Source organism: Bos mutus, chromosome 21, assembly GCF_027580195.1.
Source record: "Bos mutus isolate GX-2022 chromosome 21, NWIPB_WYAK_1.1, whole genome shotgun sequence".
Lineage (NCBI taxonomy): Eukaryota > Metazoa > Chordata > Mammalia > Artiodactyla > Bovidae > Bos > Bos mutus.
Window position 1 is genome coordinate 13165272 of NC_091637.1, and position 21779 is coordinate 13187050.

The 21779-nt window shown below is 43.2% G+C and overlaps 1 protein-coding gene across 1 annotated transcript in view; it reads right to left on the reverse strand.

Annotated features, from left to right (window-relative positions):
• LOC138984431 (uncharacterized) overlaps positions 1-21779 on the reverse strand; it is a 182692-nt gene that overhangs the window by 30040 nt on the left and 130873 nt on the right. Inside the window, exons 7-8 of the mRNA XM_070358735.1 lie at positions 21264-21333; positions 19561-19877 (exon numbers count right to left, since the gene is read on the reverse strand). Of these exons, the coding sequence (XP_070214836.1) occupies positions 19820-19877; positions 21264-21333 (128 nt within the window). The 3' untranslated portion in view covers positions 19561-19819. The remainder of the gene's footprint in view (positions 1-19560; positions 19878-21263; positions 21334-21779) is intronic.

Here is a 21779-nt window from a genome sequence, read left to right on the forward strand (position 1 = left end):
AATAAAGGGATGCTCAGTATCACCTCCACCGTGTAGATGAGGACTCAGAGATGCTAAGTCTAAAATCCCTCTTTTAGTGTGCAACAAAGAAATCCTCAAGGCCAGATGTTAGCATTTTTCTAAGCCAGGGATTTACAAACTTCTGCTACATCGGTATCACCTGGAGGCTTGGTAACACAAATCACTGGGCCTCAGCCCCAGGGCGTCTGCTGCAGTGGGTCTGGGAGAGGCCCAATAATTCACATTTGGGTCAAGTTCACAGATGCCGATGCTGTGGGTCCAGGGACCACACCTGAGGACCATGGACCAAGCGACCCTCTCTCCCAGCCATTGGGTGCATTCAGTGAGAAGGAAAGCCAAAGTGAATTCAAATCCACGCTAAGAACTGGTGTTTTCTTTATCTTTCTTCCTTTCTTTCTTCCTTCTGCTCTTTCGTTTGTTCATTCATTTGTTCCTTCCTTCCTTTCTTTCTTTTCTTCTTATACGAGGGTTATGTTCGCATTGTTAGAAGCTGGTGTTCCTCCCAGCCTTAAGAAGGGCTTCCTTTCTCCCCACAGCCCTGCTGACAGAGCGACCCCAGCTGTGGCCAAGCTCTGTCTCCCCAGGGGGCCGGGCAAAGGCTCCAAATATGTTGGCAGCCAAGACAAAGGGGCCTGGCAGGCCCACTCCAATCCCTGCACACCTGACTCGTGCCCAGGAAAGAGGCCATCATGAAATCCTGCCTGGAGGAGCAGGGAGGGGCCGTGTTCCCACAGCCCTGGAGGTTACCAGAAGACCCCCAGAGCCACACTTCCAGGCACACACACCCCCAGCCGTTTAAAATCCCCCCTTTTCCACTTTTTTCCTCCCTTCCCTGTACCCCAACAAATTGTCATGCACAAGCCTGAAAGAAAGTGTCGGTCACTCAAGAGTGTCTGACTCGTTGTGACCCCATGGTCTGTAGGTCGCCAGTCTCCTCTGTCCATTGGAATTCTCCAGACCAGAACACTGGAGTGAACTGCCATTCCCTTCTCCAGGGGATCTTCCCAACCCAGGGATAGAACCCCTTCTATCCCTTCACTGCAGGCAGATTCTTTACCAAGTCACCAGAGAAGCCCGGAACAAGCCCATGCACATCTTTAATGCACACTTGGCTGCATTAAAACAAAAGGCACAGATTCTCCATCTTTCACAGCCGATTCCACCCAGAAAGTAATACTATTATCCTGGGAGGTTTGTTTGTATTTTAAAGTCCCAAACCACAGATCTAACCTGCATACTGCCTTTCTCGTCAGATGTGGTGGTGGTTTAGTCGCTAAGTCGTGTCCGACTCTTGCGACCCTGTGGGCTGTAGCCTGCCAGGCTCCTCTGACAAGGGATTTTCCAGGCAAGGATACTGGAGTGGATTGCCATTTCCTTCTTGTCAGAAAGAGTCCACATAAAGTAAAATAGCTCCCTAGTTAATGGCTCATTTCAGGATTGAAAGTACCATGTCAGAGATATTTCAAGTAAAAGCAGTTTCGTAGAAAAAAACTGAGAAATTTGAAACATTTTGAACAAAACCATTAGGCAGTAAGAATGGAGGAGAAGCTTGGACTTTTATGTTTTCGGCAGCCCATTACTAACCAGAGCTAAGACGCCATCCAGCACTCATCCATCTGCCTTTCACACACTAGAATTTTTTAAATAATCGTACTTTAAGCTTTACCCCAGTACAACCTGAGAAGAAAGCATTTGTGTCTATTGTTCTAACTGTTAATTAACTGTGTCAACAAGGTTGTAGAGAAAATGTTTTTAAAACCTCTTAAGAGGGCAGACACGTCTTAAGCACTTCTAAGTACTTTAGGAATACCCAAGGATTTAAATTGACAATGATAAACAATCACTAATTATAGTCATTCTTAACTGGTTCTCACCAAGGATCTCTTTATTAGATAACACTTGTTAACCTAGTTTCAACCACAGTATGTATTTAAAGAAGATTAAGTTCCATTTAATTCAAATCGGCACTTATATGAGACTGATTATTCTGAAATATGCTGTCATTCAGGGCCTTCCCCAGTTAGCCAAAAATGGTAAGATTTAACTCTGCTTCAAAAACCTATAACCATAAACATATAACTTAATTTGCATCGTATTAAAATTGCTAAGATGTCCCGTGACCAGGACCCAGGCGTCGTCTTTGTACCCTGGCACCCAGCACAATGCTCATCCCAAAGACGGTCTTGCTGCGTGTTTGCTGAGCAAACACAGGAATCAGAGCAACAATGCAACCTCCACAGTGGATTGTCCCAGGAAATAAAAGGGTGGAATTCATGTCACTATTTGAAAACCGGACTCTCTAATTGCGCATTTCCAACGAGCAAACATTGAGTTAAGCTTTTTTAGTTGCTTTATCTTATTCCAGCCTCAGAATCTTTTTTTTTCCCTCAATCAATTTTTATTGGAGTCTGGTTGCTTTACAATGTTGTGTGAGTTTCTATGAATCAACATATATCCCCTCTTTTTTGGATGTCCTTCCCATTGAGGTCACCGCAGAGCACTGAGTGAGTCCCTGTGTGACGCAGAGGCTTCTCATTAGTTGTCTATTTTATAAGTAGCATCAATAGTGTATATGTGTGAACCCCAGTCTCCCAGTTCCTCCCACCCTCCCGTCCCCCTTGGTATCCATGTTTCTTCTCTACATCTGTGTCTCTACTTCTGCTTTGCAAATCAGATCATCTAAACTGTTTTTCTAGATTCCACATATATGTGTTCATATATGATATTTGTTTTTCTCTTTCTAACTTTTGAGGGACATTTTCTCAGTGTACCCACTTTACAAATATAGGGCTGTGTGGTAAGAGAGAGAAGAGAGAACGCAGGTCTGCTGGGGTCCACTCCAATTTCCCCTCCCACTGGGCTCCATGCCTCCCATGTAAATCCAGCCCAAACTGAGCCTAAGTCCACACACCCTAGGCCTAGGGTCTTTATTAGATATGACAATTTAAGAAAGTAAAAGATGGTGGAAGCAGTCCAGTTATCAAGAGTGAGGAAGAAAGAAGGGGGAAGGGGGTCAGGGAATGAGAGCCAAGGAAAGGAAAGAGAAGAGTTTTGCAGGAAACATTCAAGGGGTGACCTCATTTTGTGAAATTAGAACATTTTTTCACACCATATACAAAAATAAACTCAAAATGAATTAAAGACCTAAATGTAAGACTGGAAACCATAAAACTCCTAGAAAAAAACAAAAGCAGAATACTCCTTGACATAAATCATGTTTTTTTGGATCTGTCTCCTAAGGCAAAGGAAACAAAAGCAAAAATAAACAGTTGGAACCCAATTAAACTTAAAAGCTTTTGCACACAACATTGTAAAGCAATTATCCTCCAATTTTAAAAAGATTAAAAAAAAAAAAGCTTTTGTACAGCAAAGGAATCCATCGACAAAGCAAAAAGACAATCTACAGAATGGGAGAAAATATTTGCAAATGCTCTGATTGATAAGGGGCTGATACAAAATATAAACAGCTCATATAACTCAATAACAACAACAAAATAAAACCTTGCCTGATTAAAAAGGGGACAAAAACCTGGATAGACATTTTCCCCAAAAAAGACATACAGATGCGAACAGGCATGTGAAAAGATGCTCAATATTACTTACTGATCATAAGAGAATACAAATCACAACCACAATGACATATCAAGTCATACTTGTCAGAATGGCTATCATCAAAAAAGAATACAAGTGGCTAATGTTGGTGAGGGTATAGAGAAAAGGGAACCCCAGATAATGCAGTGGTAAAGAATCTGCCTGCCAATGCAGGAGACATAAAAGATGCGGATTCGATCTCTGGATTAGGAAGATCCCCTGGAGTAGGAAATGGCAACCCACTCCAGTGTTCTTGCCTGAAAAATTCCATGGACGAAGGAGCCAGGTGGGCTACAGTCCACGGGGTTGCAAAGAGTCGGACACGACTGAAGCGACTGAGCAACTAAACACACACCGTACAATGGTGGTGGAAATGTAAATTGGTGCAGCTACTATGGGAAAACTGTACAGAGGTTCCTCAAAAAGTTAAAAACAGAACTACCACATGATCCAACAATTCCACTCCTGGGTATATAGCTGGAGAAAGCAAAACCACTACTTAGAAACCCTGATGTTTATAACAGCACTATTTACAATCGCCAAGACATGGGTGCAACTTACGTGTCTATCAACAGATGACTGGATGAAGAAGATAAAGAATGAAATACTACTCAGTCATTACAAAGAATGAAATTCTGCCATTTGCAACATGACGGGTAGAGTTAGTATTATGTTAGTGAGATAAGTCAGACAGAGAAGCACAAATACTATATGTTGTCACATATGTGGAATATAAAAAAGAAGCAGACTCACAGATATAGAGAATAAACTAATGGCTACCAGAGGGGAAAGGGAAGAGAAGAGAGGCAAGACAGGCGCAGGGGATTAAAAAATACAGGCTACCATATATAAAGTACATAAGCTACAGGGTTATACTATATGACACAGGAATATAGCCAATATTTTATAATAACTTTATAACCTATGAAATATAGAATCAATATGTTGTAAAGTACACCTGAAACATGTAATATTGCAAATAAACTATACCTCACTTAAAAAGAAAAAGGATGGCTTTATCTTGCTCTCCTTTGTGTAATCAATAGCTTTATTATTGCTTCCCTGGTGGCTTAGATAAAGCATCTGCCTGCAATGCAAGAGACCTGCGTTCAATCCCTGGGTCAGGAAGATCCCCTGGAGAAGGACATGGCAAACCAATCCGGTACTCTTGCCTGGAAAATCCCATGGACAGAGGAGCCTGGTACGTTACTGTCCATGGTGTCGCAAAGAGCCGGACATGACTGAGCGACTTCAGTTTCCTTTCTTTTTCCTTTCCTTTGTGTAATCAAAAGGCTTCCCAGGTGGCACTAGTGGTAAAGAACCCACCTGCCAATGCAGGAGGCTTAAGAGACACAGGTTTGGTCCTGAGTGGGGAAGATCCCCTGGAGGAGGGCATGGCAACCCACTCCAGTACTCTTGCCTGGAGAATCTCATGGATGGAGAAGCACTGTGTAGTCAAAGCACTGTGGCCATGCAGAACAACTGCCCTTGAAGAAACCCATGTGAGCTTCTTTCTCCACTAAGACCTCCTTTTTACTGTCATCTTTGAGCAAATCAGCGGAGTGGGAAATTACTACTTAGTAGGAAATCAAGCAGATTCCTACACAAATTGCTGGGGGGAGGGAAGCATTCCAAGTGGAGGGGACACCAAGTGCAAAGACACTTGAAATTCTGCTGCAACTGACTTAAGCGGATTTCAAGAGCCCTGCTGTTCTGCCGGGTGCTTTACAGCAACGCTCTCCTTTCACAGATACAGCAACTCTGCACCACTAATTATTATGACTCCCACTTTGCCCACAGTTACACGGCAGAGTGGGGGAGGGGTGGCCACAGATCTAGAAAAGGCTGGCGCTGACATATGGCCTAGATGGTTGATGGAATTTCCCCAAGCACCGTGCTTTAGGGGAATTCACCGGTGGAGAAAAGACCCCTCTTGATCAGTGGTAAATATGCACAGGAGTTGGTTAGCCACGATTTTAATTCTATGGTAAAGTCACTGTCAGATGATGTTCAAGAAGAGTTTTCTTGAACTACGTGGGTTAATGCAATGCCATAGGAAGCAAGAGTATACAGAATTATGTAAATAGAATGAGCTTAACTATAGAAAGGGAAAAACCACACAAGAATATATCAGATCAGATCAGATCAGCTGCTCAGTCGTGTCCGACTCTTTGCAACCCCATGAATCGCAGCACGCCAGGCCTCCCTGTCCATCACCAACTCCCGGAGTTCACTCAGACTCACGTCCATCGAGTCAGTGATGCCATCCAGCCATCTCATCCTCTGTCGTCCCCTTCTCCTCCTGCCCCCAATCCCTCCCAGCATCAGAGTCTTTTCCAATGAGTCAACTCTTCGCATGAGGTGGCCAAAATACTGGAGTTTCAGCTTTAGCATCATTCCTTCCAAAGACATCCCAGGGCTGATCTCCTTCAGAATGGACTGGTTGGACCTCCTTGCAGTCCAAGGGACTCTCAAGAGTCTTCTCCAACACCACAGTTCAAAAGCATCCATTCTTCGGCACTCAGCCTTCTTCACAGTCCAACTCTCACATCCATACATGACCACAGGAAAAACCATAGCCTTGACTAGATGGACCTTTGTTGGCAAAGTAATGTCTCTGCTTTTGAATATGCTATCAAGAATATATAAAGAGAGGGAAATATGCCCACACATGAGCTTTCTGGATGCCTCGAAAAAATGGTACATTTCTTTAACGCTTCTCTTTTCAGTACTTCCCAAATGTGTCTATTATGATAAGCAGATACTTCTTTGATCATCAGGGGAAAGAAACACCATAAAAGATAATGCACGTGAGATGTGCACAGCTTTCTCCTTTGTCAGCCCATGCTTGAAGTTTTGACCATGACCCCACTTTCGGGGGTGACTGGCCACCCCGCTCACAGTAAGTCCTCCATGTCACCATCCCTGCCGGCTCTTGTCCCTCCAGGGAGGCCATGCGCCAGGCTCAGCCACCAGTGCCCAGATCCAGGATCTGGCTGGTACTCTCCCGGCTGCAAAGGGTGGGAGGTGGGGAGGGAGCATGTGCTGTCGTCATCCATCAGTGGCCAAGGGCCACACTCGACAAGAGATATGAGGGCTCCGCTCACAAATCTGTCAGCGTTTCACTGCTATAATTTCTCCTGGGTCTTATTAATAAAATATAATGGTAATTCCTAGAATAATGGCCTATTATCCAAAGTCACAGAATGACAGGGCAATCAAAATCAGAAAGAATGATAGAGCCCATGGAGAGGGAGGAAGGGAGGGTAAATTCTGGCTTCTGAAGGAATAGCCTTAGGCTCATGCAGGAAATCAAAGGAATAATCTGCAAGGCAGTAGGTTAAATTACCCGAAGAATAATTTGTTGTTCAGTCACTCTGTCGTGTCCGACTCTCTGCTACCCCAAGAACTGCAGCACACCAGGATTCCCTGTCCATCACCATCTCCCGAAGCTTGCTCAAACTCATGTCCATCAAGTTGGTGATACCATCCAACCATCTCATCCTCAGTTGTCCCCTTCTCCTCCTGCCCTCAGTCTTAAGCATCAGGGTCTTTTCCAGTGAGTCGGCTGTTCACATCAGGTGGCCAAAGTATCAGTTGGACCTTCAGCTTGAGCATCAGTCCTTTCAAAGCATATTCAGGGTTGACTTCCTTTAGTCTGGTTTGATCTCCTCGAAGTCCAAGGGACTCTCAAGATGGATGATTCACCATATAAATTAGGTGGACATTTGATGGGTTATGAATTGACTCCAACCAGCCATGACAGTTCAGTTTTTTTATATTGTATTTACTTCCTTCTATCAAAGTGTTTTTATTTTAATTTTGCTTTATTTGTGTCTGAGTTCTGGGTTGACAGTTCTGGAATGGTTCCATTTTCTATCAGGTAAAAAAAAAATGCATTTGACACAGACCTGGTTATGGTTTTACCAGTAGTCATGTATTGATGTGAGGGTTGGACTATAAAAAGCTGAGCACTGAAGAATTGATGCTTTTGAACTGTGTTGTTGGAGAAGACTCTTGAGACACCCTTGGACTACAAGGAGATCCAACCAGTCCATCCTAAAGGAGATCAGTCCTGAATATTCATTGGAAGGACTGATGCTGAAGTTGAAACTCCAATGCTTTGGCTACCTGATTCGAAGAACTGACTCATTTGAAAAGACCCTGATGCTGGGAAAGATTGAAGGCGGGAGGAGAAGGGGACGACAGAGGATGAGATGGTTGGATGTCATCACCGACTTGATGGACATGAGTTTGAGCAAGCTCCAGGAGTTGGTGATGGACAGGGAGGCCTGGCGTGCTGCAGTCCATGGGGTCAAAAAGAGTTGGACACAACTGAATGACTGAACTGAATTGAACTGGCTATGCCATTTTGAGGGTAAAAGAGAAGTTTTTGAAGTTCAAACAGAATCACTCTAAAAAAAGAGAATCATAGTAACTAGGAGAATCCAGAGTGAGGGAGCTTTGTGACTTCATCTCCCATCACCAAGAGGAGATGGTGGTGACCATCTTTCTTGTTGACCACAGAAATCCTTGACGTGGACTTTGCTGAGAACACTCTGACTCCACACAGCAAACCTCTTCCCTCAAAGACACCAAGGCCATGTGCGATAATGAATTGTCCCTTGCTCCCTCAAGCAGACTTGGAGATCTTTCAAGTTCCACGCAGAGGGGATCATCTGTCACACCACCCCAGCATGGTGAGCTTTCGTCATGGTGGTCCCCAAATTCCTGAACTCCCATCGTTTATGAGGTTCTAAGCCAATGGGTCTCAACCCTATAAATCTGGGGAGCCTTTTCAGAAGCCCATAACTAGGACCTGCCCCTGAGAGATTATGATTGAACTGTTCTAGACCCTTGCTGCGAAGAGCTGACTCATTTGAAAAGACCCTGATGCTGGGAAAGATTGAGGGCAGGAGGAGGAGGGGACAACAGAGGATGAGATGGTTGGATGGCATCACCGACTCAATGGACATGGGTTTGGGTGAACTCCAGGAGTTGGTGATAGACAGGGAGGCCTGGCGTCGTGCTGTGGTTCATGGGGTCGCAAAGAGTTGGACACGACTGAGCGACTGAACTGAACTGAGTCTGAGACCCTTGTTACTCAAACTGTGGGTCCTGGAGCCAGCAGCAACAGCATCAGCAGGGAGCTCATTTAGACACACAGAATTTCAGACCCCACTGCAGACCTCAATGATCAGAATCTCTATTTCATCAAGATTCCCAGATCATTCTAACACACACTAGGGCTCAAGAAGTGTTGATCTAGGATAAAACCCAAGAATTGTTTTTTTTCATTTCTCCAAATGTTGGACCAAGACTAAGAACCCCCAACTTCAGGTGTGTCGTTGGGCCTTCCTTCTTCTTGCTGACCACTGCTAAGCCCAGAGTCCCAGGCACCAAACCAGCCGCTCCCTACTTCATCCCTCACAGGAGGGGCTACTGCTACCTGTGGAAAACTCACAGTGGAAAATTGTTCCACTCCTGCTTGCCTGAGGTTTATCCGCGCCAACCACATGTAGGTGGGTCTCCCCTGACCCCAGGAATCTCTTTTTCCTCTCCTTATCCTGCGGCTGGTATTTCCCTGCCTTGTCTGGAGATTGGGCTCCTACCAACCTCCCCACCTCCCTCGGCCATTTTTGTGTCTTGGCAGCTTTCAGCAGAAGCATTTCCACAATAAAGAAACATTAAATGAAAGGAGGGTAAGCTTTTCCTTTTCTTGTTTTGACAGCACCATCTCCTCGCCCGCAAGAGGCTTTCTCCCTGAACCGTGGGTAAATAACGAAAGGTATAGAAGAGGAAGAAGAGAAAACCAGGAGGACACAGCTGTTGTGGGTTGCCATTGGGAAGGCACTATTTGATGTTTAGCGATAAGAGCAACAGCAGTAGGTAAATAACAGCTATTGTTTCTAAACAACAACAATATAAGCTGATGCGAAGGCAAGTAGAGACAGAAACTTGGGACAAAGGTTGCATCCTAATATTAGGAGATTTCACAAAATGACTCAAAATATTAAATACAATCAAGGGTCTACATCTTGCTGCTGCTGCTGCTGCTGCTAAGTCACTTCAGTCGTGTCCGACTCTGTGTGACCCCATAGACGGCAGCCCACCAGGCTCCCCCGTCCCTGGGATTCTCCAGGCAAGAACACTGGAGTGGGTTGCCATTGCCTTCTCCAATGCATGACAGTGAAAAGTGAAAGTGAAGTCGCTCAGTTGTGTCCAACTCTTAGCGACCCCATGGACTGCAGCCCACCAGGCTCCTCTGTCCATGGGATTTTCCAGGCAAGAGTACTGGAGTGGGGTGCCATTGCCTTCTCCGGGTCTACATCTTAAGGTTATCCAATTTCAAATCACAGCCCCAATGAGAGAAAATAACCATCTCACAAAAATGACTGATGCAAACATCGAGGTTCACTCAGCTCTGATCACCCTTCATGGCAGGTAACAGGGACAGCATCCAGGGTGCAGGAATGAGTTTTTTGTTGATCCTAGAATACTGGCCATTAAAGACAAGATTGGAACCTAAAATACAACACAAATGAACATATCTAGGAGAAAAAAATAAAACAGACTCACAAATCCAAAGAACAGACTTGTGGTTGCCAAGGGGTGGGGGTGGGAGAGGAATGATTGGGAGTTTGGGGTTAGCAGATGCCAACCTTTATATATAGGATGGATAAACCACAAAATCCTACTGTACAGCACAGGGAACTATATCCAACATCCTGTAGCAAGCCATAGTGGAAAAAATATGACAAAGAATATGTATATGCATAATTGAGTCACTTTGCAATACAGCAGAAATTCAACCCAACATTGTAAATTAACTATACTTCAATAAAATTTTTAAAGAATAGATTAAGATTTTCCTACATATCCCAAAGCTGAGAGTAGCCTGAGAAGAGGTCCAAATATCTCTTCACCTCACCCGATTCTTTCAAATGTATTCAATGAAAACGAGGAAGTTCTATACTCCTGATGAATTCGCTCTGCTACAAGACATGCTGGCTTGGTTGTGAAAGTCGGTTAGTACACTCTCCCTGGAGGCCAGTCACAAGAACACCTGGGAGCCAGGGGATGATGCAGAAAGCTTGGCTGGTTTGTTCGGGCTTTCATCCAGTCCCCGCAGAGTCGCCCCACTCAGGCGTCTGCAGACCCCATCGTCTGTCTCCTTCGCTCTCTCCTCTCCGCTCCATCCCCCTTTCTGGGCCCAGTGCCCAGGGCTGAGAAGAACTTCAGTCCTGCTCCCATCGTGGGAAGGCACTCTCAGCCCTCAGTATCTTCCACCCCCATCCTGTCCGTCAACAGGAAGCATCTCTAAAATTAAATGACAATTTTCTCCAAAAATGGTGTCTCAATGCACACTTTCAATGCATCATTATGGCAAGAGAGCCTCTTCGTGCCTGAGGCAAGGATGTCGGAGAAATGGAATTCCCAGGGATGCCACCTCCCAGAACCATTACAGTGGAGACAGGAACAGTCCCAGTAGACGCCCGTGATTCATGCAGCCAGGGGTGTTTTCTACTGTTTTCTAGAATCAGTAAGTCTGCATAAAATTTCTGACAGTACCAGTTATCAGCAAAAAAAAAAAAAGTAGCAGAGAACCTCCAAAGAAAAGTCTTCCTGAGGAAAGAGGGGCTGCAGACCCTCACAGGGTCGGTCGGTCACCAATGAACAGGGCTCTTTGTTACCCCCATGACCTATCCCCATGGGATTGTCCCTTCTCCATCTTGCCTTCTCTCTAAGCAGAGAGACGAAGCCCCTGTGAGCCAAAATGTACTCAAACACAAGCTTTATCTGAAAAGTTCATGCCAATCTTGCAGTCTTAGGCTGCCCATTTTCATATAAAAATAATTTAGAATTATTTAGAATTTAGAATTCCTTATCAGGAAACTATTAATGTATGTATCATTAGGGTTCCAGAAGAGAAGAAATAAATTGGTGCAAAAAGAGAATACTTGAAAAAGCATAGCTAAAAATTTCTCAAGTAATATGAGGCATAAATTAAGATTTAAGAATCTCAAGGAACACCAGATCAGAGAAACTCAAGGAAAACTGTGCCATTGGTACATCATGGTCAACCTGATGAAAACCAAAGATACAGAAAAATGACACATTACATAAAAAAGAGCAACAATTCAAGTTACTAAAGATTATTTATGGAAATAATGTGGATCAGAAGGAATGAGAACATCTACATAGCATGCTGAAAGAAAAGAGCTGTTGCTGCACAATTCTCCATGTGAAGATATCCTTCAGAAATAAGTGCAAAATAAAGATGCTCTTAGATGAAGGAAAAGTGGGATAGTCATTGTTAGCAGACTTGCTGAAAAAGAAATGGTAAAAGAAGCCGTTTACACAGAGAAGTGACACCAAGGGAAATGCGGAATTTCGTAAGGAAGGAAAACCAATAGAAATGATAAATAGCTGCATAACGTATTGCACTATTTCCTCTTAAGTTTTTAAAATATTTATGACTATTAAAAGCAAAAATTACAGTATTGCCTAGTGAGGTTTCCACTGTATGTAAGTATAATACATATAACAACAGAAGTGACAGAGGTGAAAGGTACTTAATTGGTTGTGAGAGTTCCACACTCTACTTGACTAATTAGGCTGCAAAATTAGTCTAATTAGACTGTAAAAATTCATATGTAATTATTATCCCCAGAGCAACACTTTAAAAATCTACACAAAGAGAGAGAAACCCAAAAGTTAATAGAAAAACTTTAATAAAAGACTAAAAAATACTCAACCCAAAGAAAGCAGGAGAGATGAAATAGAGGAATGAAAACACATAATAATAGGGTAGCCTAAATTCAATCATATCAATAATTAATGTAAGTGGCTTAAACACACCAATTAAAAGTCAGAAATTATCAGCTGGGATTTAAGAAAGAATTTTAAAGACTCACTATATGCTGTCCATAAGAAATCCACTTTAAAAATAATGATACAAATGAATTAACGGTAAACAAATAGAAAAAGACATGTGATACAAACACGAATCGAAAGAAATTAGTAAGTGACTATTTTGATTTCAGAGAAAGAAGATTTCACAACAAGGAAAATACCAGAGATGAGAAGGGACATTATGTGACAATGAAAGGGTCTATTCAAGAAAACAAACCAGGACTTCCCTGGTGGGCCAGTGGTTAAGACTTCGCCTTCCAATGCAGGGGGTGTGGGTTCAGTCTCTAGTCTGGGAGCTACGATCCCACATGCTTCACAGCCAAAAAACCCAAAACATAAAAACAGAAGCAATATTGTAACAAATTCAATAAAGACTTTTCAAATGAAAGTGGAAGTGTTAGTCGCTGTGACCCCATGGACTGTAGCCCATCAGGCTCCTCTGTCCATGGGATTCCCCAGGCAAGAATCCTGGAGAGGGAAGCCATTCTCTTCTCCAGGGGATCTTCCTGACCCAGGGATCAAACTCAGGTCTCCTGCATTGCAGGCAGACTACCGTTTGAGCCACCAGGGAAGTCACACAATGAAATACTGTAAATTAAGGATGAGCCACTACATTCAAAACATGGGTAAATCCCACAGTCAGTGCTGAGTGAAAGAATTAGGCTCACATCACGTGTGCCTTCATGCATTTAGAGTATAAACACAGGCAATACTAATGTCCAGAGTTAGGAGTCAGGGTAAATGGTGACCCTGGAGGAAGCAGATACTATTTCTTGATCTAAGTTCCACTACAAGGGTGTGGTCTGTTTTTGAAAACTCAGTGGTATGTTCATTTGTGATCTGTGTACTTTTCTATAAGTACTTTTCAGTTTATTTTTTAAATAAAAACATTATTAAGCATTTATTCCAAATACTTGAGTCAGTTGAGCCAGAAAAATACACTGAGAGTGTCAAATAACCCTGACACACATAAGCACATGTGTTGCAGTTTTAAGACATACTTCCGTAACGTTAACTGATCTTCATGACCTTTTGGGAAATGATAGGTTCTTTCCAGTGCTTCATGCATTACCCTGAAACCTCTGGATTCCTGGGGATTTTCTTAAAAATTAAAAAGTTTACATCTCTTTTCTGCCAACAGCAAAATAAGGTATCAGTGTTATCTTGGGGTTGCAAGCAGATAGGGTACAATATTTGACCATGCAATGATGGTGAGCTTCCTGTGGGGTAGGTTTGTCAGCTACTTACTCTGAATTAGCAATAAAAAGAAACCAACTATGGATACATGCAAACGCATATATTAATTTAAAATGCATCATGCTCAATGAAAGAAGCCAGACTCAGAATGTTACATACTGTGTGAATGGACACTAATGAACGACCACAAGTCCTAAGGTCGTACATTGTAAGCCCAGCACACAGACATAAGAAGCACTCTCTCCTTGATTTTCTTTCCTTTTTTAAAAAACCTTTTATTTTATATTAGAGTATAGTTGATTAATCGGCTTCCCAGTTGACACTAATGGTATAGAACCCGCCTGACAATGCCAGAGACCTAAGAGACGTGGGTTCAGCCCCTGGGTTGGGAAGATCCCCTTGAGGAGGGCATGGCAACCCACTGCAGTACTCTTGCTGGAGAATCCCATGGACAGAGGAGCCTGGCGGGCTACAGTCCTCGGGGTCACACAGAGTCGGACACAACTGAGACAACTTAGCACACATATTCACACATAGCTGATGAACAGTGTTGTGATAGCTTTAGACGTATAGCAAAGTGAATTAAGTTATACATTTTCCCATTGAGTTTGTCTTATAACATTGAGCAGAGTTCCATATGCTATACGTAGGTCCTTGTTGGTTATCCATTTTAAATATAGCAGTGTGTATATGTTAATCCCAGACTTTCTAGCCTCTCTTCCTTTTCTTTCTTACCTGAATTTTTTTTTCTCCCTCTGGATCAGTCAGTATAGACTATTACTAGTATAAACTAGTAACAAACAATTTCACTTCAACAGCTTTTTTTTTTTTTTTTTTTTAATTTTCGTTTTATACTGGAGTATAATTGATTGACAAGGCTGTGTTAGTTTCAGGTATACAGCAAAGTGATTCAGCTGTACATATATATGTATCTATTCTTTTTCAAATTCTTTTCCCATTTAAATTATTACAAAATATTGAGCAGAGTTCCCTGAGCTGTGCAGTAGGTCCTTGTTGGTTATCCATTTTAAAATCAGCAGTGTGTACATGTCAGTCCCAGACTCTCAATCTATCCCTCTTCTCCTCACCTGTCCCCTGGTAGCTATAAGTTTGTTCTCTGAGAAATAAAGTTTCTTTTCTCACTTATTTTATAGTCCATGGTGTACTGGTAGGGAATCTGTTCATCAGAGTTGGTGTGGATCTCCAGCAGGTTGCCATGTCAAAGGGGAAAAGGGGGAAAGGTTTTTAGGAGTCTTGCACATCCTTGAAAAAACCCAGGTCAGTTGTGCTCACAGCTCCATGGTTGGAACTATTCAAAGGCTCTGTCCAACCACAATGGAGCCAAGAAATGCAGTCCTACCATGTAAGAAGGAGAACCAGGGATATTTATTGAACTGCATTATTTACTACTACTCCCTTCTAAATTCAAGTTCCCAGGAGAACAAAAAATGCAGTTAATTCCATCTGACTACATTGTCCTCCCCATTTCAAGTAGCTAGGCTACTGGCTCCTGGGGAAAGAAGAAACTGTACATTTAATATATGTCTAGGAACATGGAATGGATGGGTGAGGATGAGGAAGGCAAGTCATGGGTTTACAAATCAAGCAAATAAGCCAAAAGATATAAAAAAGGACCTTTGGGTATGAATGTGGTAAGAGCAGAACCAATGGGCTAATAAACACAAAATAAAGAAGTACAACCGCAAAGATGAACATAGCAATATCCAGAACAGCTAATGAGTGCTTAGTCGCTGTTGTGTCCGACTCTGTGACCTCATGGACTGTAGCGAGCCAGGCTCCTCTGTCCGTGGGATTCTCCAGACAAGAATACTGGAGGGGGTTGCCATGCCCTCCTCCAGGGGATCTTCCCAACCCAGGGATCAAACCTGAGTCTCTTACATCTCCTGCACTGGCAGTTGGGTTCTTTACCACTAGAGCCATCTGGGAAGCTCAGAACAGCTAATGCCCATCACTAAAACTCAATCTCTGACCCCAATATTCCTTCAAAGAAATGTGTCAGCCATGTATCTGTTAACATACTTTCAAGGCAGACAAGCTTCTCAGTCTGAGTTAAACCATGATGGGGACTGAGCTAATAAAAGCACACTGATTTTTCTGTTCCTCCACTACATAATTTATGTACTAGTCAGACATAGTTTTCATTTAATCAAGAGCTATCTTGTCCAGCCTTTCAACCCAGAGTAACTTTGTACAAGATGAAAATAACTGAATCCATTGTGATGATAGAAATTTTTCTATTTCTTCCAGACCCTTACTGGCCGACAGAATGCCAGGAATCTTGCTTCCTTGGATGGTTTATTAAAATGCAGCAGACCGAGATTTCATTAGGGCTGTGAAATAGCGTGTGCTGCCCACTAACTAATGCTTGCCAGATGTATAAGCTCACCACATCTGTAAGTACCAAGCCACCTGCTCAAAGGAGCAGGCCTCCAGAGTCAGTGCAGGGAGAACGCTGCTAGGGCTTTATTTGCCCTTCAAATGATGTACCCTGGGGCAAAAATCATAAATTAAAATGGAGAAGGGGGACTACCAGGCTGAGATGGCAGTATTCAAAGGGACAAGGCTTCACTGAAGTTATTTCCCACGAGATTTTTCCAAGCATATTCCCTGAACTTCTGCATCTATACCTTTTAGATCGAACACCAAAGTTCTCATCCCCACCATGATGACCTTGGGTAAATCCCTTACCCTCCTTGAGTTTTACACTCCGAATAGGGAAAATGGGAACGACTGCATGCGCTTGTGGGGCTGCTGTGAGAATGAAATGACATGAAATCTACGGAATTGCTTTGTACAGTGAAAGGGCTATGAAATTGTTCAATAGACATCTAGTCCGCATATGCACTTTTTGAACGTGTAAGTGGGGTCAGAAAACCTGATTCTGTCTTCCATTCTTAAAACATATTACCCTCCACACACATGTTCATTCTCTTTCTCCCTCTAACTTTCCCTCCCCGATCCCTCCCCTTCCTTCTCCTCCTCTCCTCCTCCTTCTTCCCCTTCCTTTTCTTCTTCTCCTCCTCCTCTCTCTTTCTCTGTCCTTTCCTCCCTCCATCCTCTAGGCTTTGGCCAGGACGTCACTACAATGCCAAAGGTAGCATGAGACGCTCCAGGGACAGGTAGGGCCAAGTCATTCATTTTTCTGATGATAAAAGGGCAGGAACAAGCAGAAAGACTGAATAATGCAAGTTCAATCCCTCCATGCCAATCCCTTGCCTGCCCCCTCTCAGAGCACAAGGAAGTAATAGCTAGCACAAATCACCAGCCCTATATACATATCCCTAAGGAGCATATTGTTTAGTTTGGGATGTTTCTGAACTTCGCATAAATGAAGTCATCTGTATGACTTGTGTTTTGCACTCAACATTACATTTTTGAGATTCGTTCATATTAATGCAAGAAGCTATAAATTATTCGTGTTCACTGCTGTGTAATACTCCACTGTGTGGCTACACCATACTTTATTCTATCGTTGATGGACATTTCTGCTGTTGTCAGCTTTTCACTAGTACAGACATCTCTGTGATGAACATCCTTATGCTCGTGTGCATGATCAAACTAGTTCCCAAGGTAGGAAGGAGAACACTGCTGAGTCACAGGTTATATATATTTTCAGTTCAGTTCAGTCGCTCAGTCATGTCCGACTGTTTGCAACCCCATGAATCGCAGCACACCAGGCCTCCCTGTCCATCACCAACTCCCGGAGTTCACTCAGACTCACGTCCATTGAGTCGGTGATGCCATCCAGCCATCTCATCCTCTGTCGTCCCCTTCTCCTCCTGCCCCCAATCCCTCCCAGCATCAGAGTCTTTTCCAATGAGTCCACTCTTCGCATGAGGTGGCCAAAGTACTGGAGTTTCAGCTTCAGCATCATTCCTTCCAAAGACATCCCAAGGCTGATCTCCTTCAGAATGGACTAGTTGGATCTCCTTGCAGTCCAAGGGACTCTCAAGAGTCTTCTCCGACACCACAGTTCCAAAGCATCAATTCTTCGGCGCTCAGCCTTTTTCACAGTCCAGTTCTCACATCCATAAAAACCATAGCCTTGACTAGACGGACCTTTGTCGGCAAAGTAATGTCTCTGCTTTTGAATATGCTATCTAGGTTGGTCATAACTTTCCTTCCAAGGAGTAAGCGTCTTTTAATTTCATGGCTGCAGTCACCATCTGCAATGATTTTGGAGCCCAGAAAAATAAAGTCTGACACTATTTCGACTGTTTCCCCATCTATTTGCCATGAAGTGATGGGATCGGATGCCATGATCTTCGTTTTCTGAATGTTGAGCTTTAAGCCAACTTTTTCAGTCTCCACTTAGTCTATAGTACAAAATCATGTTTCCAAAGATCTTGCTCCAGTTTACACCCTGACTTCCCAGTTCCTGGCAAAAATGTTGAAAACTACCTTAGAAAACATTATTCTTGCAAGTAGCGGTCGCTGGAGTTTCGGACCACTAGCCAAGTTGGTTCCCGCACATGTCACTTGCAAGTTCACAGTCACAGACACTGCCCCAGGGGAGGGAGAGGTTTGTCATGTCCATAGTTGCTAACAAAGAGAGTCTTCAGGTGAGCGGTTTTGGGGCCCCCTGGCACTGGGGATGAGACTTCCACAGGATGAACGTGTACTGTTCAGCCCATGAACAGGACGCTCTGTAGCTGCCACTGTTTTTTACATGGGGTGGTGGAAGCTGGCAGAAGGCTTGATTTCCAAACCACTTTTCATCAACAGATGCCTCCAGCTAGACTGTGATGTCTTTGAGAACAAGGACCACTCTTTTCTACCTTGTGTGTATCTGTAGTGCTTAGTATGGTGTCTGTATATCATGTATGTGTTTAGTCGCTCAGTTGTGTCAGACTCTTTGAGACCCCATGGACTATACCTGGCTATCTGTCCATAGGATTTGGGGCGCAAGAATACTGGAGTGCACTGCCATTTCCTCCTCCAGGGGATCTTCCTGACCCAGGGACTGAACCCACATCTTCTGCATCTCCTGGATTGGCAGGCAGATTCTTTACCACTGAGCCACCAGAGAAGCCCCTGTACATCATAGAGGCTCAGTTTAACTTCATAAGAGTTAACTATTTTGGCAGACAGGCTATGTTTTGCCAGAATCTGTCTCCTCCTCCTTCCAGGTACAGTGCTAGGTTATATTGCCCAGCATCCCTTGCAGTGTGACATGGTCTTGACACTTACTTTTAGCGGATCAAATGCGAGCAGAGGGGCTATTTTCTGCCTCTGGTCCTGGCTGTCAAAACCTCTCCTAGGGTGCCCCACACGCTCTCTTTTCCTGGCTGCCCCATGGATGCTCTTTTTTTCCCTTAGCCATCACCTGGGTTCACATCACAAAAGGTGGCAACGGCATCTTTTTAAAATCAACAAAGGAAATAAATACGTTTTCTCTTTAAAATGAACAAAACTGCTTGAGAACCTCTTTGTCTAATTTTAGGGTGATTGTTGGAGAAGGCAGATGGGCACATGCATGATTCAGACCTGTGGGTGATTTGAGGCTCAGCTGCCCAGGTTGGATCTGAGTAACCTTGCTGTGTTTCTATGCCATGTATACCAGATTTCCCTTAACATGTCGCCTCTGTTTAAAGACCAGAAGCATAAGAAACAGTGATGTGGAAATCAGCAAGCAAGAAACAAAACATTTTAACTCTTTGTTGACCAGGGGATTTTTGCAGAAACTGACACTTGTGGCCTATAATTTGTTATGTAAGTGAACACACCAGTATATATATTGAGGCACTCTAGTCAATAGCATTCAGGTAACAAAAGACATATTAATACATTTCTGGTCAATAATGTGTTACTTACCTATTGCAGCATAACACATTACTCTGAACTTTAATGGATTAAAATAAAAGCACAAGCTATGTCACATTATGTCTGTGACTCTGGAATCTGGGCACAGCTTAGCTGAATCCTCTGGCTCACAAGGTCTCACAAGCTACAATCAAGGTGTTGAGGTGGGCTGCAGTCATCTAAAGGCTTGACTGGGATGAGATCCATTTCCAAGCTCACTCCATGGTTTTCAGCAGGATTCCACTCCTCATGGGGCACTGGACTGAGAGCTTCAGTTTGTCACCAGCTGTTGGCTGGAAGTCGCCCTGGAGGGTTTGTGTGGAGGCTTCCTTATAACATGGCAGCCAGGTTCATCAGAGCGAGCAAGTGAGAAGAGAGAAGCAGAGCAAAAGAGAAGTCACAGCCCCTTACAATCTGTCCTTAGAAGTAATATCCCGTCAGTTTCTTTGTTATCCCATCAGTTTCACCAGGTTCAGCTCACACTCAAGAAGAAGGAATCATCTTAGAAGCTGCCTCCCACACAAGAAGCTTAAAAGTGATAATTCTGGGGCTTCCCTGGTGGTCCAGTGGTTAAGACTTCACCATCCAGTGAAGGGGTGTGGGTTCAGCATCTGGTCAGGAAGCTAAGATCCCATACGCCTTGCAGCCGAAAAACCACAGCATAGAAGATACACAATATTGCAGCAAATTTAATAAAGACTTTAAAAATGGTCCACATCAAAAACTTTTCAAGAAATGATAATTCTGCCAAATCACTCCTATATTTTCTGAGCCTAATCTCTAAATTTCATTTATTTAGTCAAAAGCCTTAGTAGCCCTTCAGGCTGTCTCTGGCATTCCAGAAGCCAATGTTAAAGTAAGAAAGCTATAATGAGAATTAAATGCATGCTTCTTCCTTTACAAGGAATGAAACTATTCACTCCACCAATGGGATAGTTTAAATAAATAACGGCAAGTGACCTGTTCTCCTCTTTTATGTCAATATTTAGAGATAAAACTCAAAATTAATCAGTTGAATTTTTTTCAATTAAAATGCAGGAATTCCAAATGTGAGGTCACAAAAGCAGGTCTTGCCTATTTTCAATGCTAACACATAATTAAATTTCCATTTACATTTTAAAATTGTGTTTCTCAACCAAGTATGATCAACTATGCAATTACTGAGTGTCTTTGTGGATGAATCATGCTTTTCTTACATAATTAATTTAGAGTAAATTGAACAGCATGCATCAATAATTAGATGGGGAAAAACATGTCTAAAAATTCTTAAGTTCAATTTTGGTAACACGAGAAAGTGACAAAATGCATTTTATTTTCTTTTAATTCTTATAGGACAAGGCAAGGTAAGAGATTATATATTCTCAGAAGGAGGTTCCAGGTGTAAGTTTTGGAGAAACAGCTCAGTGTATTACACACCTTCCTCCCCCTCTCTGATTCATGTGACAATGGACAAATCAAATGCATTGGAAAAGACCCACCATAATCTGTTCCCATAGCCCTATACAGTACACGGATTTGGAACTATTAGCTCCCAGCAAGCTCACACATTTTAGTTAGCCATGGTCAACTGGAATGATGGAACCCTTCAGCCGTGGTCCAGGCTGCAGAAACTGTCTCCTCCCCAGAATACCACCCTGTGTCCAGTCACAACCACATGAGACCTAAATACAGAGAGTATCTCCCCAGCTGCTCTCAAGAGCCCAGAAGAAACTCACCTTGAGCTGAGGCCAGAGCAGGGAGCATGGAATTCTAGCCAAAGTGGGAGTGTGTTGGAGGAAACCCCAGCTGAGGAAAGAAATGGGCAGGGCAGGGGTTTAGAAGCAAGAGCGAACGGGCAAACCTAATCAGCCCAGCAAACTGGCAGTGACATTTTCAAGTGCAAGGTCATTCAGAGTTGCAGAACTAAGAACATCTTTAGATGCCGAAATGGCTTTTGCTAAATGTCAACTTGGTAAATTTGTTTTTCCTTTGGCTCGTTAAAAGAGAATTAACCATTTATCCAATAATGAAAAGAAATATGACCCTCCCCGGGTTCACAAGCATCCACCTGAGACTGGCCTAGTCTCTCCCATCTAGCCAATTTTGTTCATTTTATATATATATATATGTTGCTGTTGTTCAATTGCTAAGTCATGTCCGACTCTTTTGAGACACCATGGACTGCAGCTCCCGGAGCTTGCTCAAACCCATGTCCATTGAGTTAGTGATGCCGTCCAACCATCTCATCCTCT